This window comes from Mytilus californianus, unplaced genomic scaffold, assembly GCF_021869535.1.
Source record: "Mytilus californianus isolate M0D057914Y unplaced genomic scaffold, xbMytCali1.0.p SCAF_2, whole genome shotgun sequence".
In the NCBI taxonomy this organism is placed as follows: Eukaryota; Metazoa; Mollusca; class Bivalvia; order Mytilida; family Mytilidae; genus Mytilus; species Mytilus californianus.
The window spans coordinates 32,739,227-32,757,698 of record NW_026262668.1 but is presented as its reverse complement, the minus strand read 5'-3'; the positions used below and the strand labels follow the sequence as shown (position 1 = coordinate 32,757,698).

Below are 18,472 nucleotides of genomic sequence, written 5' to 3'. Positions count from 1 at the left end.
AGGCCAAACAAATTATTTTCCTTAGCCCTAATGGAAATGAGATGTCTTTTTAACGCTAGGACGAGACACGTATTTTGAAGTGCAAAATTGATAGGCATGGGAGATAAGTACAAAATATGTTAAGAAAAGCAACGCGAACCTATATTTTTTGGACCAAAAAATACTGTCCGAATAACTTTTCTGTAATTCTAGCAAGGTTTTGTTAAAAAAATCAACTTTCTAAAGTCTGTATCCCAAAAAAGGCTATCATTGTCGCCTATGGGGAAGTTAATTGTTTATTTCAATCTATAAAGAGACATAACTGAAGAACGGTAAAAGTGACGCTACCCAAATTTTAACTTGATCTGAGTTTTATGGTAATAAGCATTGTGTGTAAGTCTCATAACATTTAGTTGAGGCTAACTTAAGTAGAGAACAGAAACTAAAAATTCAGCAATTTTTCTATTTGTAAACATGCAGAACTCTAGAACGGTTGTGTATAAGTTTTATAACATTTGGTTGAGACAAACTAAAGTTAGAAAACGGAAACGAAAAATTCAGCAATTTTTTTGTTTATAAAGGGACATAACTCAAGAATGGTAAAAGTGTCGCCACCAAATTTCGTACTTAATCTGTATTATGTAGTAATAAGCATTGTGTATAAGTTTCATAACATTTGGTTGAGGCAAACTAAAGTTAAAAAACGGAAACAAAAAATTTGTACTTGATCTTAGTTTTGTGGTAATGAATATTGTGTATAGGTTTCATAATGTTTGGTTGGGGCAAACTTAAGTTACAGAAAGGAAACTAAAAATTTTGCAATCTTTCAATTTATAAAGGGGCATAACTCAATAATGGTTAAAGTGACACTACCCAAATTCAACTTGATCTGTGTTTTATCAGTGGAAGTCAAAATTAAACATTGCATTGTATAAAGCATTGATAGTAGTTGATTCAACTATAATCATGGACAAAGGAAGATAACTACAATTTTAAAAATTACTTGATATTTAGAAGAAAATAAAAATTTTGCAATTTTTCCATTTATAAAGGGGCATAACTCTAGAACGGTTAAAGTGACAACACCAAAATTCAAACTTGATCTGTGTTTTGTGAAAATAAGCATTGTGTATAAGTTTCATAACATTTGGTTGAGGCAAACTTAAGTTAGAGAACAGAAACTAAAAATTTTGCAATTTTTCCATTTAAAATTTGTAAGGGTTCCGCGGAACCAAGTGTCTCGCCTACTTTTGCTGTTAATCGCAGGCTCAACAAAAATGAGGAAAAAAATCAATAAAAATATTCCTTTAGATACTATCTTTTGATTGTTAGAAGCTTCTGTCAAAGTTTGGTATAAATCCAGGATAGTTTATGATTCTAATAAATGTTTTAAAAACTTTAACTGCAGACTGTATTTAATGTTAACTGGAAGAAAAACTAAGTCCATTTATAAGTAAAATACGGATAAACAGGTACCAATTTTAACAAAATTTCCTTCTAGATACTAGCTTTTGATCATAAACAAGCTTCTGTCCAAATTTGGTACAAATCCAGGATAGTTTAAGAAAGTTATTAAAATTTAAAAAACTTTAACCACAGAGTGAATGTATTGTTTCCTGGCAGAAAAACTAAGTCCATTTATAAGTAAAATACAGAAAAAATTTTAAAAAATTTTAAAAAATTTACTTCTGGATATTATCTAATGATCATAAACAAGCTTCTGTCCAAGTTTGGTACAAATCCAGGAAAGTTTAAGAAAGTTATTAAAATTTTAAAAACTTTAACCACAGAGTGAATGTAATGTTTCCTGGCAGAAAAGTCCATTTACAAGTAAAATACGGAAAAACAGGAATTTTATTTTTACAAAATTTACTTCTGGATACTATCATATTATTATTATTATGATCATAAACAAGCTTCTGTCCAAGTTTGGTAGAAATCCAGGATAGTTTAAGAAAGTTATTAAAATTTCAAAAACTTTAACCATAGAGTGAATATTTGTGGACGCCGACGACGACGACGGAATGTAGGATCGCTTTGTCTCGCTTTTTCGACTAAAGTCGAAGGCTCTACAATAAAGGGGCATAACTCTAGAACGATTAAAGTGACAACACCAAAATTTGAACTTGATCTGTGTTTTGTGGTAATAAGCATTGTGTATAAGTTTCATAACATTTGGTTGAAGCAAACTTAAGTTAGAGAACGGAAACTAAAAATTTTGCAATTTTTCCATTTATAAAGGGGCATAACTCTAGAATGGTGAAAGTGACGACACCAAAATTCAAACTTGATCTGCTTTTTGTAGTAATAAGCATTGTGTATAAGTTTCATAACATTTGGTTGAGGCAAACTCAAGTTAGAGAACGGAAACCAATTTTGGGGCGTACGTACATATGTACAGATGGACAAGGGTAAAACTTAATGCCCCCACCGCTACAGCGGGGGCATAAAAAGATATCTCTTGAATGTTTTTATCTTTAACACTTTCAAGTTAAAGATATATCATTTCAGGTAGCACATAATTAGCTGTGGATTCATTTATTTTCGTGGGTACCAATTTTCATGAATTGTGGGAAACTCACATGGATATTTGATTTTTTGGTTTTACAAGACTTCAATTATCCAGACCATAATTGATCATGAGATTATCTGAAATTTTCTTGACTTTTGAATTTTTATTCATCTACATCTAGTTAATGTTTTTGTGGGATTTAAACAGGATATTACCTAATAAGGAAAATTACATTTGTCAACAAAAAAAAATCTTATTTTTTTTTTTTTTTTAGAAATTATAGAATTTTCTTTACAAACAAACTTTGTGACTTCTGCAAACATACAAAAAAACTTTTGAATCATAACTTATCTAGTAATTTCTCTTTGGAGGATTTATTACTGTTCAAGTTAAAATAAAATAACTTATAGTTTGATTTTTCAAAAATTATGAATATTAGATTAAAACTTTGTATGAAAACAATTGAATACAATTCTTACAATGTATCAATTTTCTGCATAAAATTTCATGTTTTATTTGGTTAAAATTTTGTAGCAATGGCGGAATAAAAAATGAATACAAATGAGGAATTTGACAAATAGTGTTAACATTTGTCTATAATACTTAAAACATATTTTCATTAAAAATGAAAGAAAAGATTCAGATATCAGGTTCCTTTGTACATCCACTCCATTGATATTTGATTATCACTGAAGACCACTAGATGTATGTTTTGGTTCTAGTGTGGTGTTGGGTAAATGTGTCATTAATGTATACCCAAATCTCTTTTTATTCATATATGGTCATATATATATGGCAAGAAAAAGGACGTTGTTTCTAAAGTGCATTACAAAAAAAAATTTGAAGAAACACAAGGAAAATATTGTTTTTACTTAACATATATACCGTTTGCAAATTTTACCGAAATGAAATACATGACTGATCAATGATATTTTAAAATGAAATCAATCTTTATCAAAGGAAATGTCCTGACCTCTGATACACTCTTGACAAATCTTATCCCATCACTTATGCCTTTTGTTTTTCCTAGACAGTTACAAAAATAATCCCAGTAATCTTTTTTTCTTCCAAGTAAGTTCTTCTTTTCTAAAAAATATCAAACAAACTCTGATGTAATATGTTTAATCAAATGTAAAAAAGGCTCCTGCCTTACAGCTACAATAAAATTTGCATCCTGGTACATTTTTAAAGATTTTAGCATATCAAACAACTAACTTTTATAATTCCTAAAACTCCTGAAACAATCACCAACACACTATCGAATAAGCATAGTTGATACAAAACAGTCTTCATGCACAATTAAAGAAAACACCTCCAAGAGAGTTTTAGCCTTTAGTATTAAAAATCTATTTTGATATCCCTGGGAAACAAGAATAAACAAGGACAAGGTTCACTTTTGGCAAAATATGGCCTTGAACTTGAATTTTATCATAATATATCAACAAGGCCCCAATTTTCTTCTAAAATTGACCTATTTCAAAAGCCTGATTCCTAAGTAAAACAAATATCTATATGGTATTACATTATAGGCTCTAAGGTCAGGACATTTTGGAGATCTTGTCAAAATGACAATTTTGTGCATTATTCAGACCAAAAAGCTTAAGGAAAACCTTGGCCGCAATCTACAATCCAAAGTTTTCTGTAACCAAGCGGTGCTAAGGTTAATGGTGAGTCCCTAGACACAAACAAATTCTGGATCTGGGATGGAGGTAAAAGTAAATTATGCTAAAAACTGTTATAAATTATGGGAAATATGTGTATATTTTACATAGACATGAGAAATATAGGAAACAATACTTCCATGTGTATAATCTAGTGACTTTCCTTTTTACAGGCAGATGCTGCAGGAAAGAATTAAATCCAAAGTTCCAAATTAAACAAGAAACCAGTCTGATCTGGCATAACAAGTATTGGGAACTATATTTCAGTATGTATAATTAAGTGGCTAATCTTTTTACATCCTGGTGGATGAGGCAGATGCTGTAGGAATGAGTTGATACAATAGTTCCAATCTTTACTAATTTAACAATAGTTCCAATCTTTCCTAATTTAACAATAGTTCCAATCTTTCCAAATTTAACCATAGTTCCAATCTTTCCAAATTTAACAATAGTTCCAATCTTTCCAAATTTAACAATAGTTCCAATCTTTCCAAATTTAACAATAGTTCCAATCTTTCCTAATTTAATTAACAATAGTTCTAATCTTTCCAAATTTAACAATAGTTCTAATCTTTCCAAATTTAATAATTTCACAATAGTTCCAATCTTTCCAAATTTAACAATAGTTCTAATCTTTCCAAATTTAACAATAGTTCCAATCTTTCCAAATTTAACAATAGTTCCAATCTTTCCAAATTTAACAATAGTTCCAATCTTTCCAAATTTAACAATAGTTCTAATCTTTCCAAATTTAACAGTAGTTCTAATCTTTCCAAATTTAACAATAGTTCTAATCTTTCCAAATTTAACAATGAACCAGCCTGATCTGGCAGAACAAGATACCTTTCATATTGCTCTGGAACAGATACTCCAGCTTAGCACAAAACCTCTGTAGTTGTTGATTGTCATCATCTATAGGTATCTTACTCTCCTCAAAGTCTGACTTCATTTCATTAATACAATCTGAAAAAATAGACTACAATTCAAACCATAAATCTCACAATTTTTAATAGAATACATTGAATCAAAGAGTATAATTATGCTGGTCGATTACGTCCCTTAAAATTTGGCTTACCAAAAACCTGAGAACCTTTCATCATTTCATAGGTCTGGAGTGTTTATTATTTACAAGTAGTTTCAGAGAATGCCTCTAAACACTCTTACTAGTAATGTTGTAAAAATTGGGCACCCCTTTATGAAGCTACATATATATTCAATATGTTCAATGCAAACTATTGCATAGACATTTTACAAGTTCCACTCCTAACATTGCCTTGTTTGCACTCCCTCCCCTCCCCCTTTTTCAAAATCCTGGATACGCATCTGATGTGCTTAAAACAAATGCAGAAGATAATGAATTTATGCAATCCCCAGCTGAGTCAAACCAAAGACTATATGAAACTGCTATTTTCTACTACTTTACTAAGCACACAGCTGATTAAATTATAAGTGAACAAAGTTAGTAATAATTACAAGTAGTTGACTCTGATTCAGAATACATGTAATATCTCTGGAAGGGATAACATGTCTACCTGCAGACTGTAACATGTGAGCTTGTACACTAAAGGTCTGATTCAGCTAGTTGGTCTATACGGTAGCTTGTATTAAGCATTATTAATTTGACATTGACATGTTTTTTTTATCCCAAATATGCATAATCTAAAATATTGGTAGATGAATGGAAAGCATCTATTCATCACTATCATATATCCTATTTATATGAGCAATGTCGTACCCAAAATATCCTGTACTATCTTCATTTCCTGTGGCTGTGTAAGAGTTCTTGGAGACTGTGCAACACCAACATTTCTCTGTGGCGATCCTACAGAGCCTGTTGTACCTGGAACTACAGGAATGGACATTCTTGGTTGTTGGTTGTTCAGTGTTCTTTTACTACATCATAAGCTGTAAATTAAAGCAACTTATTGAAAAGAGAGCATTTCGACAGTTACCCCCCCCCCCCCCACTCCCCACCCAACAAACACTGTCCCTATAATAGACTCACCAGTGAGGTTTGAATCAAAAATGTTAATAAGGCCAAATAAAATACGAAGTTGAAGAGCAATGGGGACCTGAAATTCTGAAAGGTTTTGTCAAATACAGCTAAATTTTATTTTGAGATGAAGAACAGTGATAAAAGACATATAAAAATAAATGTGGATAGTGTCCACATGTGGACACAGATGATGCCCCCGCTTGCATATCATATAGTTATAAAGGGACATAACTGAAGAACTGTAAAAGTGACGCTACCCAAATTTGAACTTGATCTGAGTTTTGTGGTAATAAGCATTGTGTGTAAGTCTCATAACATTTGGTTCAGGCTAACTTAAGTAGAGAACAGAAACTAAAAAGCAATTTTTCTATTTGTAAACACGCATAACTCTAGAACGGTTGTGTATAAGTTTTATAACATTTGGTTGAGACAAACTAAAGTTAGAGAATGGAAACGAAAAATTCAGCAATTTTTATGTTTATAAAGGGACATAACTCAAGAATAGTAAAAGTGTCGCCACCAAATTTCGTACTTAATCTGTATTATGTAGTAATAAGCATTGTGTATAAGTTTCATAACATTTGGTTGAGGCAAACTAAAGTTAGAAAATGGAAACAAAAAATTTGTACCTGATCTTAGTTTTGTGGTAATGAATATTGTGTATAGGTTTCATAATGTTTGGTTGGGGCAAACTTAAGTTAATTAATGGAAACTAAAAATTTTGCAATCGTTCGATTTATAAAGGGCATAACTCAATATTGGTTAAAGTGACACTATCCAAATTCAACTTGATCTGTGTTTTATCAGTGGAAGTCAAAATTAAACATTGAATTGTATAAAACATTGATTGTAGTTAATTCAACTATAATCATGGACAAAGGAAGATAACTCCAATTTTACAAATTACTTGATATTTAGAAGAAAATAAAAATTTTGCAATTTTTCCATTTATAAAGGGGCATAAATCTAGAACGGTTAAAGTAACGCCACCAAAATTCAAACTTGATCTGTGTTTTGTGGTAATAAGCATTGTGTATAAGTTTCATAACATTTGGTTGAGGCAAACTCAAGTTAGAGAAGGGAAACCAATTTTGGGACGTACGTACGTACAGACAGACAAGGGTAAAACTTAATGCCCCCACCGCTACGGCGGGGCATAAAAAGATGATGTGGTATGTTCATTTGCTTTAGATTTTTGTCAAGAGTGTGTAGAGATTTTGTCTCATAAATACTAAAATTCAGAAATGTTTGCATAAATTAATCTTTTAAATTGTTGTAAAATCTTCAAAAATGTGGGATGAATTATTGCGACTTTAGGATATGCATTCCAAAATATAAATTCTGAATTTCGCAATAATCAAAACAAATGGAAAACTTTCTGAACTTACAGTACACCATATTGTATTCCAAAATATTATGACTCTATTTGGAAGGCTAATCTTGATTTGTTTGCTTGGATGCCTTTCTAAGAATCGCATTTGCATACATGTGTAGGTGTCAACTTTCAAAACCTCAATATTTTAGAGGGATATTTACTGTATAATAATTTGTATGTGCCATTTCATAGCCTACTAACTGTTGTTTGTAATAACAACATAAATGCAAGTTACATATTTTATTTTGATTTTTAACAATTAGTTAGATTTAGATAGTTGTAGTAACATAACAGCAGCTGATTAGCAGCGTTTAACACACTTTCAGATGTTTCAATGTCATAACAAGGCACGTCTGCATTTTGTTTACAACATATTAATTGTATCATTGCCAAGTTCACTTCTAAATTCAGTTTGAACTTTTTTTAACATTGAAAATATCCTTTAAACCTTTCAACTTGGCCATATGAATTCGAAAGCTCTATAGAAGAGGGAGATTCTAACTCCAGCATGAGAGATGGCCACAGAAGGGAATGTTCCTGAAATTTTGGATAAAATCAGGAGGCTCCTACTGAATTCAGGGAAGTTGACGCCTATGCAACAGCCTAAACGGGTTGGTACAATGTATTTCCCCATTTATGGGAATAATGCCCCAAATAAGAGATTGATCTACAGTGGTAAAGTATTGCATCCAAACTTTAGATTTTTAACATTGTAAATTGGGATAATACCCATGTACATGTACAGTACCATTCAAATGGACCAGCTCTCCCACACCTTACACCAAGGAAAATTTCGGAGTCACTCCGAGGAAACTCTGATATTCCTCCCAAAATGTTGGGAGGAATTTAGGAGTAATCTCTCCCAAAATCGCGTAAATGTTAATTGTGATAGTGAGCTCACTCCCAACACCGAGGAATTTATAGCCCTAATCCTACTTTAATCTATGCCGGCACACAACTGATAGGGTAATTGGATTACCTGATGTAATAAACAATTATATTTCTGGTCTACTGTACCAGTTTAAGTGTCAAACAAGTGTATAATTTTAATTGTCTTTTTATAATGGTTAAGTTTAATTTTCGTGTTAAAAATAAGTTAAAATATTTTCGTATTTCTTGCTTGCTAATCTAAAAAATATATTTACCTAAATGGACTTGCTTGTTTAAAAAAAACAAACATTACCGAAAAGGTTTATAAAATTTTGTGGCAAATGTGGAAAAAAACACGAAATTCTACTTCAAAGCTGAATAAATGTGAGCAGTTAAAAGAAAATTACGTGTCTCAAAGTTTTGTATACAAGTAAAAAAGAAAATATTATTCACCATTTGTTATGCTTAATAAGTCTACGGCATTTTCTTTTTACAATTATCTAGTTGCTTGAAACAAATAAAAGATTTAAAAGCAAAATGTTGTTGTTAATTCTTTCAATTGCATTAAAGTTTTATAAAAAAAACTATACTTGATTTTGACCTCGATATTTTTCATAGGTAAATTAATATTTTATTTACAAAAAAAGGGACATACTTGTGTAAAAATAAACGGAAACTACCGCCGATTAAATGTGAGCAGTTTAAAGAAAATTACGTGTCTCAAAGTTTTGTATATGCAAGTAAAAAAGAAAATATTATTCACCATTCGTTATGCTTTATAAGTCTACGGCATTTCTTTTTACGATTTGTTGGCATTACTTTAGGATAATACATTTCGGCTACAACAGGAAATCTTCCACAGCTGCATTAACTCGTCTTACACACAATGAATGTGAACTTGTGTGTTGTATTTTGGACAGTGATCTTAAAAGATTTTAAAAGAAATTAATTTGCCGCGAGAAGACAATTCCACGATACACATCTCAGTGATCAACAGTGTGTGGTTGAACTTGACTTCGCTCACAATATTAAATGCTAAAAATAGCTGACATCAATTTTATCCACAGCACGAGATTTTTAAATGGTGGGAAATAATATCACGTACCAGTAAACTCAGGTGACCTCTCTGAACGACCGTGGGAAAATTCATTCAGGTTTTTAAAGTTGCTTTGTATTAATGATTGACATTTTTGTGTGTTAGTATTGAGGCTCTAGAAGGTCCTTTTACAATTGATTAACCGAAATCTAAAATATAATCCTTTTCCGAATAAATGAACACACGTCTTCTTTAACTATTTTATTTTTTATGTTTTATCAGTCAAAACAGGACGTAGACCTGAACATTAGTTATACGTCCATGGTCAACAATATAAATTTATTGTAGATGAAAACACGATGCATGTCGTTAAGTTGGGCATTGGTAGAGATCCTCTGTGAAAATGTGTAGACCGTTCAAATCCTGTCCACTTATTTTTTCACATATTTTTTTCTTGTACATGTAGCATCTGGGTACACATTCTAATATTTTTCGTATATATATTTTTAATACCGTGTTTTTAAAGCACCCAGGTGCAATCAAGATCGATTAAATGTACATAGGTAAATAATCTGGCTAATCCGATTATGTTGTCACACGTCTTTGTTTTTTAGGACATCCGATGGGCAATAAACCAATTAACACTAACAGCCACGCGGAGTTGGGAGAGAATCTTTGGAGAAAATTGGGAGTACTGCGGTGTGACTCCGAAAAAACACGGAAATCGGAAATCAACGATCTTGAATCGATCCGTTTAAATGGTACTGTATGAGGATCTTCCTTTGCATGTTTAAGTGGTCATAATTATTTGGATTAACCATATCCTTTCTTCCTGCTAACATTTTTCGTATTGTTTGCGACTCGAGTGTCCTATCGATAAAAACAAACGGATATTATAGAAATTGTGTTAAAAAATAATACGAACAACTGTTAATTCGGCTGCCACAGTCCCTAGGAACTTCTACATGTCATTGCAATGAAACTGACATTTCTTGATCATGTGATCCAAACTGAAGGTGTGACTAGGACCCAAAACAAATTTCTTGAACAACAACGTACTTCATAGTTGTCGGCTGCAATCACGTGCCTGCAATAGAGCTATGTTATTTAATTTATGTCTTTGTTTTGTAATCCATACCGACTTTAAATAAAGCTTTGTTATTAGTATTGATATATACATTGTAATAGTCATTTATGAAAAACATGTGAATTGTCATTCTGATTTTATTTTGCATATCTTTAATATTTTCAATACACCAAGGATTTGTATACACAATTGAAAAACGAAATCGAAACGAAACGAAACGAAATATGTGACGTTTGATGGACTTACACTTGACGTACATTCTCCAAAAAAGAAATGGGTCGATCGCGGTAAAACTCTCACTCCCCCGGGCGAACAAGAATGTGAAGAAAGAAAGGGATGGTCATTTTAACGATAGATATAATAGCCATGCATAGATGTATGTCTATTATATCTATGACACGGGAGAAAAGGGGATTGGTGAGTAAGGACTGTAGCAGCCGAATTACAAGTTGTGCGTATTATTTTTTAACACAATTTCTATAATATCCGTTTATTTTTATCGATAGGACACTCGAGTCGCAAACAATACGAAAAATGTTAGCAGGAAGAAAGGATATGGTACGTTAATCCAAATAATTATGACCACTTAAACATATAAAGGAAGATCCTCATACATGTACATGGGTATTATCCCAATTTACAATGTTAAAAATCTAAATTTTGGATGCAATACTTTACCACTGTAAACCAATCTCTTATTTGGGGCATTATTCCCATGAAGGGGGCAAACAGGCGTTCAAAAAAAGTGCTCAAAATATTTAGCTGACGGCCACAATATTAGCAATTGCCATAATGACTGGATTTGTAAATCTTGCGGTAAGGAAGGTTACAAACAATGTGACTGTATGGAAAACGAACTCTCTAATACCAAATATCAATCTGATGTAGATGAAACATAACGCAAATGAAAACGCATATGCTGCTGATGAAACTCTTGTGGATACGTATGCTACACAACAACAAAGCCACACAGTTGAAGCCCCAATAACTAGCGAACTTAAAACTACAAGCTCACATGCAGATGACATTGATATATCCCAGTCAGTATTGATTCCGAATGAAAAAAAACAACAATAAACCATTCAAAGGAAAAAAATTTAACACAAACCAAAATAACCTCATTTGTTTTTGAACAACAAGAGTCCGTATAGCCACCCCGTCAAAACAAAACAAAAAATATATTATAGTTAATGACCATTCATCGAAAGAAGCAACCAATATAAGGAGGTAAATATGTGTTTTCTCTTACTTCGTCAAATAGGCCTATTAACTCCTCATTCATCACACCAGACAAAAATACCATACTTCAAGCAAGATTGCACGAAATTGTCAATTTCCTTATACACTTGCAACAAACTGTGAGCATCAACTCTAGTCAATTTGACGTGTTCAAAGTACTGACTCTGAAAAGGCACTTTTAAAACATCCCACTTAAATGATAATTATGGCAATCAAATCAAATAAAATCATTTTATTGGTGTAAAATCCAAATATTGTCAGATAGGCTATTCTTAGTACATATAAATCATTAACCCCCTTAACAATAATTTTAGTTATGTCATACTCATTAATTGTAAACATATATGTAAATTTTTCCTCATCAAACATTTTGTTGTAACTATATACTCTCTACTTCCTGAAAAAGTTTTTGCCTACATTTTTCTAAAATTTGAAATTTTAAAGCAAAATGATATTCATCTTCAACCCGCTATTTATAGAGGGGACATAATCTTTTTTCCAGAGATAGCATTTTTCTATTTGGCTGCAAAACCATTATGTAAATTTAAACTAGATTATGTCAGTTCCTCTTAATTTAGTCTGATTTTCCGAGTCTAAGGCCCAATCGAACGCTGTCGTGTATTTATATACACAAGGGCTTGGTATCTATACATCCCATTTCTGTAGTTAGAACACATCATTGAACATATCCTCTTCTCAATAATTCCATCTTTGCGCAAACATTTTTATTTTTCTTATTCAAAGATTCTCCCTTTTCTTGACCAAGCCATGTTGTTGAAGTCTACCTTGGTGTAATTAGATCTCAAATGAGGACAGATGGGAATATTTTACCATATAATCATAGTTACTAGGATGGGCGTTTATGAAAAAGGCTGTTTTTACTCAATAACATACTACTTACCACATTAATAAAGGTCTGGCTTACAGTCGTAGTCAATACCATGGCCGCTTTCTATCGTATTTGTTTTAGTTTATTATTTTCTACATAAATTAGGTCGTTCGTTTATTTGGTTTGAATTGTTTTACATTTTGTCATGTCGGGTCATTTACAGCTTATCCATACGGTATGGGTTTTTCTTCATTATTGAAGGTCGTATGGTGATATATCATAGTGTCTTGTCTCTCATTAGCCCACATTTAGTGAGTACTTCCATCTCATATATTCCAGTTAACTTGAGATTAAGGATACATCCGAAACTAGAAGGTCTGGTTCATATCTTGATTTTTTCCTCGATATTGATACAGATGGGCGACTTCAAACTAGAATCTATGATAAACGTGACTATTTCAACTTTTCGATCGTCAACTTCCCATTTCACAGCAGTAACAAACCTTCTGCCCGATCGTATGGTGTTTGCATATCTTAATTGATACGATAACGCTCGTGCATGTTCACAATATGCGGACTGCATTAGCAAGGGTGTGCTTCTCACACAAAAACTGCGCTAACGACTTTTATCGACACTACATAAGTTTTACGGTCACCATTACAAATTGATTGACCCACACGATATGTCTGTGTCTCAACTCACTGGCAACATGTTTTGCAGTCTTCATTCTTTAGATACCAGAATAGTCGTCTAACATCTGTAAATTTACCGATTGTGCCCTATTTCCTATTGTGTTATGTTGAGTGTGGATTCGCATGGCGGGTGATGCATACATAGCAGGAAACGCTATACCTGTAAACGCAACCAATCTCGCTATTTTTGGAGTTCATGCGATGCCCTCCGTTTTGTTTTTTACCTAGATTTGTCTTCTTAATCTATTAATGAAATTTGAACATCGTTAAAATACTGCTGCTTGAATTTACAGACGCCGTTATGATTTGGTTGACTGTTGCGAAGTATCTGTCACAGATGAAGTCCTACGAATATGACCCATTTGTCACATCCATAATCCAATCCTCTCTTCTGAGATTATGACAACACCGAAGGCGACTATCATAGATTTTTTTCACAAGTCACGTGCAAACATGACGCTTGCCACTGGTGGAGCTGGAACTGTCTAAACTTTTATTCACCTCACATTTTTGTGTAAGATTTGTGATTGTCAATCGTGAGTTTAAAGTGTAGTGTTTTGTCTGTTTGTAATTTTCTTTTGGTCAAGGCGTCGTTTGCTTTTCATCGACTTGTGGTTTTAGTTTTCCGTTTTGTATTTTCTCTTCAATTTCTCACTTAATATAAAGGATAACACAGCTATATCTGTTTTGTAGCATGACTTGCGCTTCGAATGTTACAATTATAGTCTGACGATTATAAGCAACATAAAAAAGAAATCGATTTAATTTTTCATTGTTCACTAAAATTTAGCAATATTTGTCCAGCACCTGTATACTGATTATGTTTTTGAGATCATTTGACCAACCAGGGATCATTTCATTTCACTCAGGATTTCCTTTGGTATAGAGTTGCTTCTTACTAGGTAGCTATTCATCGAAGTGTTACCAACATTTCAGCTGACGCCACCGTACATGTAACTTTACCTCGCAACTTCGACTATATTGACCCTTGTCGTATACATGCGTCCCGTATGATCCTGAATATGTTTTCTCCGTAGTTAAAATCCTGTCCTCAAATCCTCTTTCATAACAAGGCTCTAACTATTCGAACAGATATGTATTATGTCATTAGAGTATCCGAGTTCACTAGTTCATGTTTCTCAAGCTTAATATTTGTTCAACCATTGTTGACTTTTACTTGTATTTTTCTTTTATTTTAGTCATGCTGGTTTCTTTTTTCTTTTTCTTTTTTTTTTACATTTAGCGCGTTTTAATTTGCTTGTAATGAAACGTTAAAATCATTCAAAAAATAATTTGTCTCTACACAGCTACTTTTGCATAGGTATTATTTCTGTACCAAAAATCTATAGTACTGGAAATCTACTTTTAATATTCAGTACTATTTTGTTACTTTAAAATTATTGTAATATTTAGGTACCTGTATTTTACAGTACTTGATATTTAAGTACTACAAAATTTTGGTTACACCGTTACATTTTCAACATTTTGAAAGTTTGTCTATTTCAAATCTCTTAAAGTTATGATTTTCAAACATGGAATATTGTTATCACTGTTGGTTTTACTTCTGTACCAAAAATTTCAAGTACAAATCAAGTACTGTAAAATACAGGTACCTAAATATTACAAGAATTTTAAAGTAAAGAAATAGTACTTAATATTAAAAGTAAATTTCCAGTACTACAGATTTTTAGTACAGAAATAGTACCTATGCAAAAGTAGCAGTGTACTCATAGGCACAGATAGTCTTTTTGGGAATTTTTCGTTATCAGTGCTCTTTAACTTTGTATTGATTTTGGCCTTCAAACTATTTTGAATCGAGCGCCACTAATGAGTCTTATGTAGACAAAACACACGTCTGATGTTTTAAATCATTTGCCTGGTATCTATGATGAGCCTTTTTTACGGCCACTGAACGATGTCACTGTTGGCAGACGTTTCGTACCACAATCCTGTAGTCATTGGTCCTGTGCTGACATGAAATGTTAAATTCATTGTTAATAAAACGTTTAAATCTTTCAAAGCACTGAGATTTTTCTACTCCCAGACAAAGAAGTCCTTTGCCAGATTTTGCAAAACGTTTTGGAATGTTTGGTTTCAATGCTCCTAAACCTTTTATTGATTTTGGCCTTCTAAGTATTTCGATTCGAGGAATACTGATGAGTTGTATGTAAATAAAACACTCATGGCGTAACTAATTACCGGTATAAGGCCGGTATCTTTGATGAGTTTTTTCATTGCAACATGAATTTAAGAAATTGAAAGAAAATTTTTGGATTCGAAAGTGGAAATTGAAATCAAGTTGAATGAAATGTTGGTGTTAAAACCGGGTTTAGTAATAATTGCCGTAGCAATAAAACATATTACTTAGTATTATTTGAATGTAACATACTGCTGTATTTTTATGCACCTGTTCTAAGTCCGGAGCCTGTTTTTCGGTGGTTATCGTTTGTTGGTGTGGTTCATAAATGTTTCTCGTTTCTCGTTTTTTATGTAGATTAGACCGTTGGTTTTCCTGTTATTTTGGGGCCCTTTATAGCTTACTGTTCGGTGTGAGCCAAGACTCTGTGTTGAAGGCCGTACTTTGACTTATAATTGTTAACTTTTTATACATTTTGACTTGGATGGAGAGTTGTCTCATTGGCACTCATACCACATCTTCTTATTTATATGCCATTGGATTTCAGGTGGGGGAAAAAGATTGTACGATAAAATCAATTTTCCTTCCGTAAGATTTAAATTGCTTATAAGGAACACATTTTGCCAGTCAAAGAAAACACTGGTTGTATCTTTTAAAATTCAGACAGTATATTGAAATATGAATACCAATAAAAGCAATAAATACACTGATGATCGCAAAGTTATGATTTTTTTTATTGATTAATTATTATTATCGTTGTATATGCACATGTTTAAGTTTGCATCTACATGTTATTTTATTTTCTCTTCCTAGCATTAAATACTTATATCCGAAAGTAAATGTTTATATATGAAGAAAATTAACTAGATAGAAACAGGCTAAGCTGTTCTTCCATCTTGAATGTAGTACTGAGAGTCCTGTTAACCGTTGATAAAGAAAATGACTTGGAAACATGTCTTCTTATCTTAACATTTTCGTTGATATCTACAAACGGTCTTGAAAGGAGACAGATCATGTTACACAATAATGTAATGAAACTAAAATACAAATATGTTGAGAAACATTCGATCACATTGACATTTATTCTAGTTAAGACCTTTTAAGAATAAAAGTTTCAATAAACATACATGTGTAAACACACTTTTGTAGTGACAGTGTCAACTATATTTACGATTGGTATAAAGGACACAAAAAAAGTCCAGCACTTTTTAATAAATAAATAAATCAAAGATTATAATTTCACTCCATGGTATTGTTGTAGTAAAATTCCACTGCTATCAGCGCCAAAGTTCATATCCGGGAAAGCATTACTTGGAAGTGGTTGTCCAAGATTGATATTAACTGATGGTAAATGTGTTGATTTGTAAAACTCCACTAACTGGCACAAACATGGAAAACTCTGAAATATTAAAATACAGATGATAAGGTGATCATTAAATGAATGGATTGATGGTCCAGCGGGTAATCTTTTACTTGATTGACACCCTTAGCCGGTCTTTTAAAAAAGTATAACAGACAGTACGCTGGACAACATGTCACCCACAACCTGGACAAATCATTATAAAAATCAACTTAGAGCCGACCAGTATTTTTGGAAACCTTCAATGCTGTGTTCATGGCGGAGAAGCGATAAAAAAAATACCAGTATTTGAGATTCTTGTGTTTGATCTGGCCAATGGTAAAACCCGCAACTCTCAAAGCGAGCATTTTACGATGAAACCACCAAGACAGTATATTATTGAATATCTTTCTAATCTGACGTCACTGCAATATTATCAAATAATTTAATTTTGGATGTAACACGTCTTCCGATTGGCTGAAAGTTTTTTGTCTATCAGCTCATAGAAATAATTTTGTCACGTGACCGTGACGTCTTCAACGTTTTTCACGATTCACTCCTTAAAAATGGAATTTAGAATTAAATGATAAGGAATGACTGTAATATTTTTTTCTGTCTATTTCGAAATAACCTCAAAAATGTGGTGCACACTTTTAAATAACGCGCTACGCGGGTTATTCAGTGTGTACCACATTTTATTTATGTTATTTATTCATAGACAGGAAAAATATTTTAAAAAAAATCATGTGTAATTGTATGCTGATGCCACCAATCAAATACTTGGTTATTTCCACCAGTATCATCGGAATAAGAACACCCTTGCGTCATATTTCGGATGTCAATAGATATAAGAAGATGTGGTATGAGTGCCAATGAGACAACTCTCCATCCAAGTCAAAATTTATAAAAGTAAACCATTATAGGTCAAAGTACGGTCTTCAACACGGAGCCTTGACTCACACCGAACAGTAAGCTATAAAGGGCCCCAAAAATTACTAGTGTAAAACCATTCAAACGGGAAAACCAACGGTCTAATCTATATAAAAAACGAGAAACGAGAAACACTTATGAACCACATCAACAAACGACAACTACTGAACATCAGATTCCGGACTTAGGACAGGTGCAAACAAATGCAGCGGGTTTAAACGTTTTAATGATACCAAACCTTCACCCTTTTTCTGAAACAATAGTGTAACATCACAACATAGAAAGACACACGATAAAATAACTGCTTACCGTTAGTTTTGTTTTTCGAATCGGATAAATGTATAGCATGCATAGATATTAAATATAAGTCAACAGATAGTGCGATACGTTTAAAATTTTACCGTATTCAACCCTGGCGTGATTTTATCTATCAAAATCTACTTATAAAAGGACAGTCTGCTTGGGAAAGTTATAATTGCAATCAAGATAAACCAGCTTTACATATGCATTTATCCATTTTTGTACATTAACCCTATAGTTAAAAAAAACTATTTCAAAAAGCCCGAATTGGAAATGTGTTTTCAGTACTTGCATTTGTACTGGTTCTTTTCAGTGAAAATCAATTTAAGGATGCAGATGTTTCTACATTTGAAAATGCCTGTACCAAGTCAGGAATATGACAGTTGTTGTCCATTCGTTTGATGTGTTTTATCATTTGATTTTGCCATTTGATTAGGGACTTTCCGTTTTGAATTTTCCTCGGAGTTCAGTATTTTTGTGATTTTACTT

General features: G+C 32.5%; 2 protein-coding genes across 6 annotated transcripts in view; both read right to left on the bottom strand.

Moving 5' to 3' along the window:
- The window catches only part of LOC127729719 (FYVE and coiled-coil domain-containing protein 1-like), a 51,037-nt gene extending 40,605 nt beyond the window's left edge, over positions 1 to 10,432 (bottom strand). For all 3 annotated transcript variants that reach the window (XM_052237585.1, XM_052237587.1, XM_052237586.1), the window contains exons 1-4: positions 10,355 to 10,432; positions 5,888 to 6,057; positions 4,996 to 5,115; positions 3,465 to 3,577 (exon numbers count right to left, since the gene is read on the bottom strand). In XM_052237585.1, the coding sequence (XP_052093545.1) occupies positions 3,465 to 3,577; positions 4,996 to 5,115; positions 5,888 to 6,014 (360 nt within the window). In that variant the 5' untranslated portion in view covers positions 6,015 to 6,057; positions 10,355 to 10,432. The remainder of the gene's footprint in view (positions 1 to 3,464; positions 3,578 to 4,995; positions 5,116 to 5,887; positions 6,058 to 10,354) is intronic.
- A 5,698-nt stretch (positions 10,433 to 16,130) lies between these two features.
- Positions 16,131 to 18,472, bottom strand: part of LOC127729723 (uncharacterized) — a 62,220-nt gene continuing 59,878 nt past the window's right edge. For all 3 annotated transcript variants that reach the window (XM_052237592.1, XM_052237594.1, XM_052237593.1), the window contains one exon: positions 16,131 to 16,813. In XM_052237592.1, coding sequence (XP_052093552.1) covers positions 16,646 to 16,813 — 168 coding nt within the window. In that variant the 3' untranslated portion in view covers positions 16,131 to 16,645. The remainder of the gene's footprint in view (positions 16,814 to 18,472) is intronic.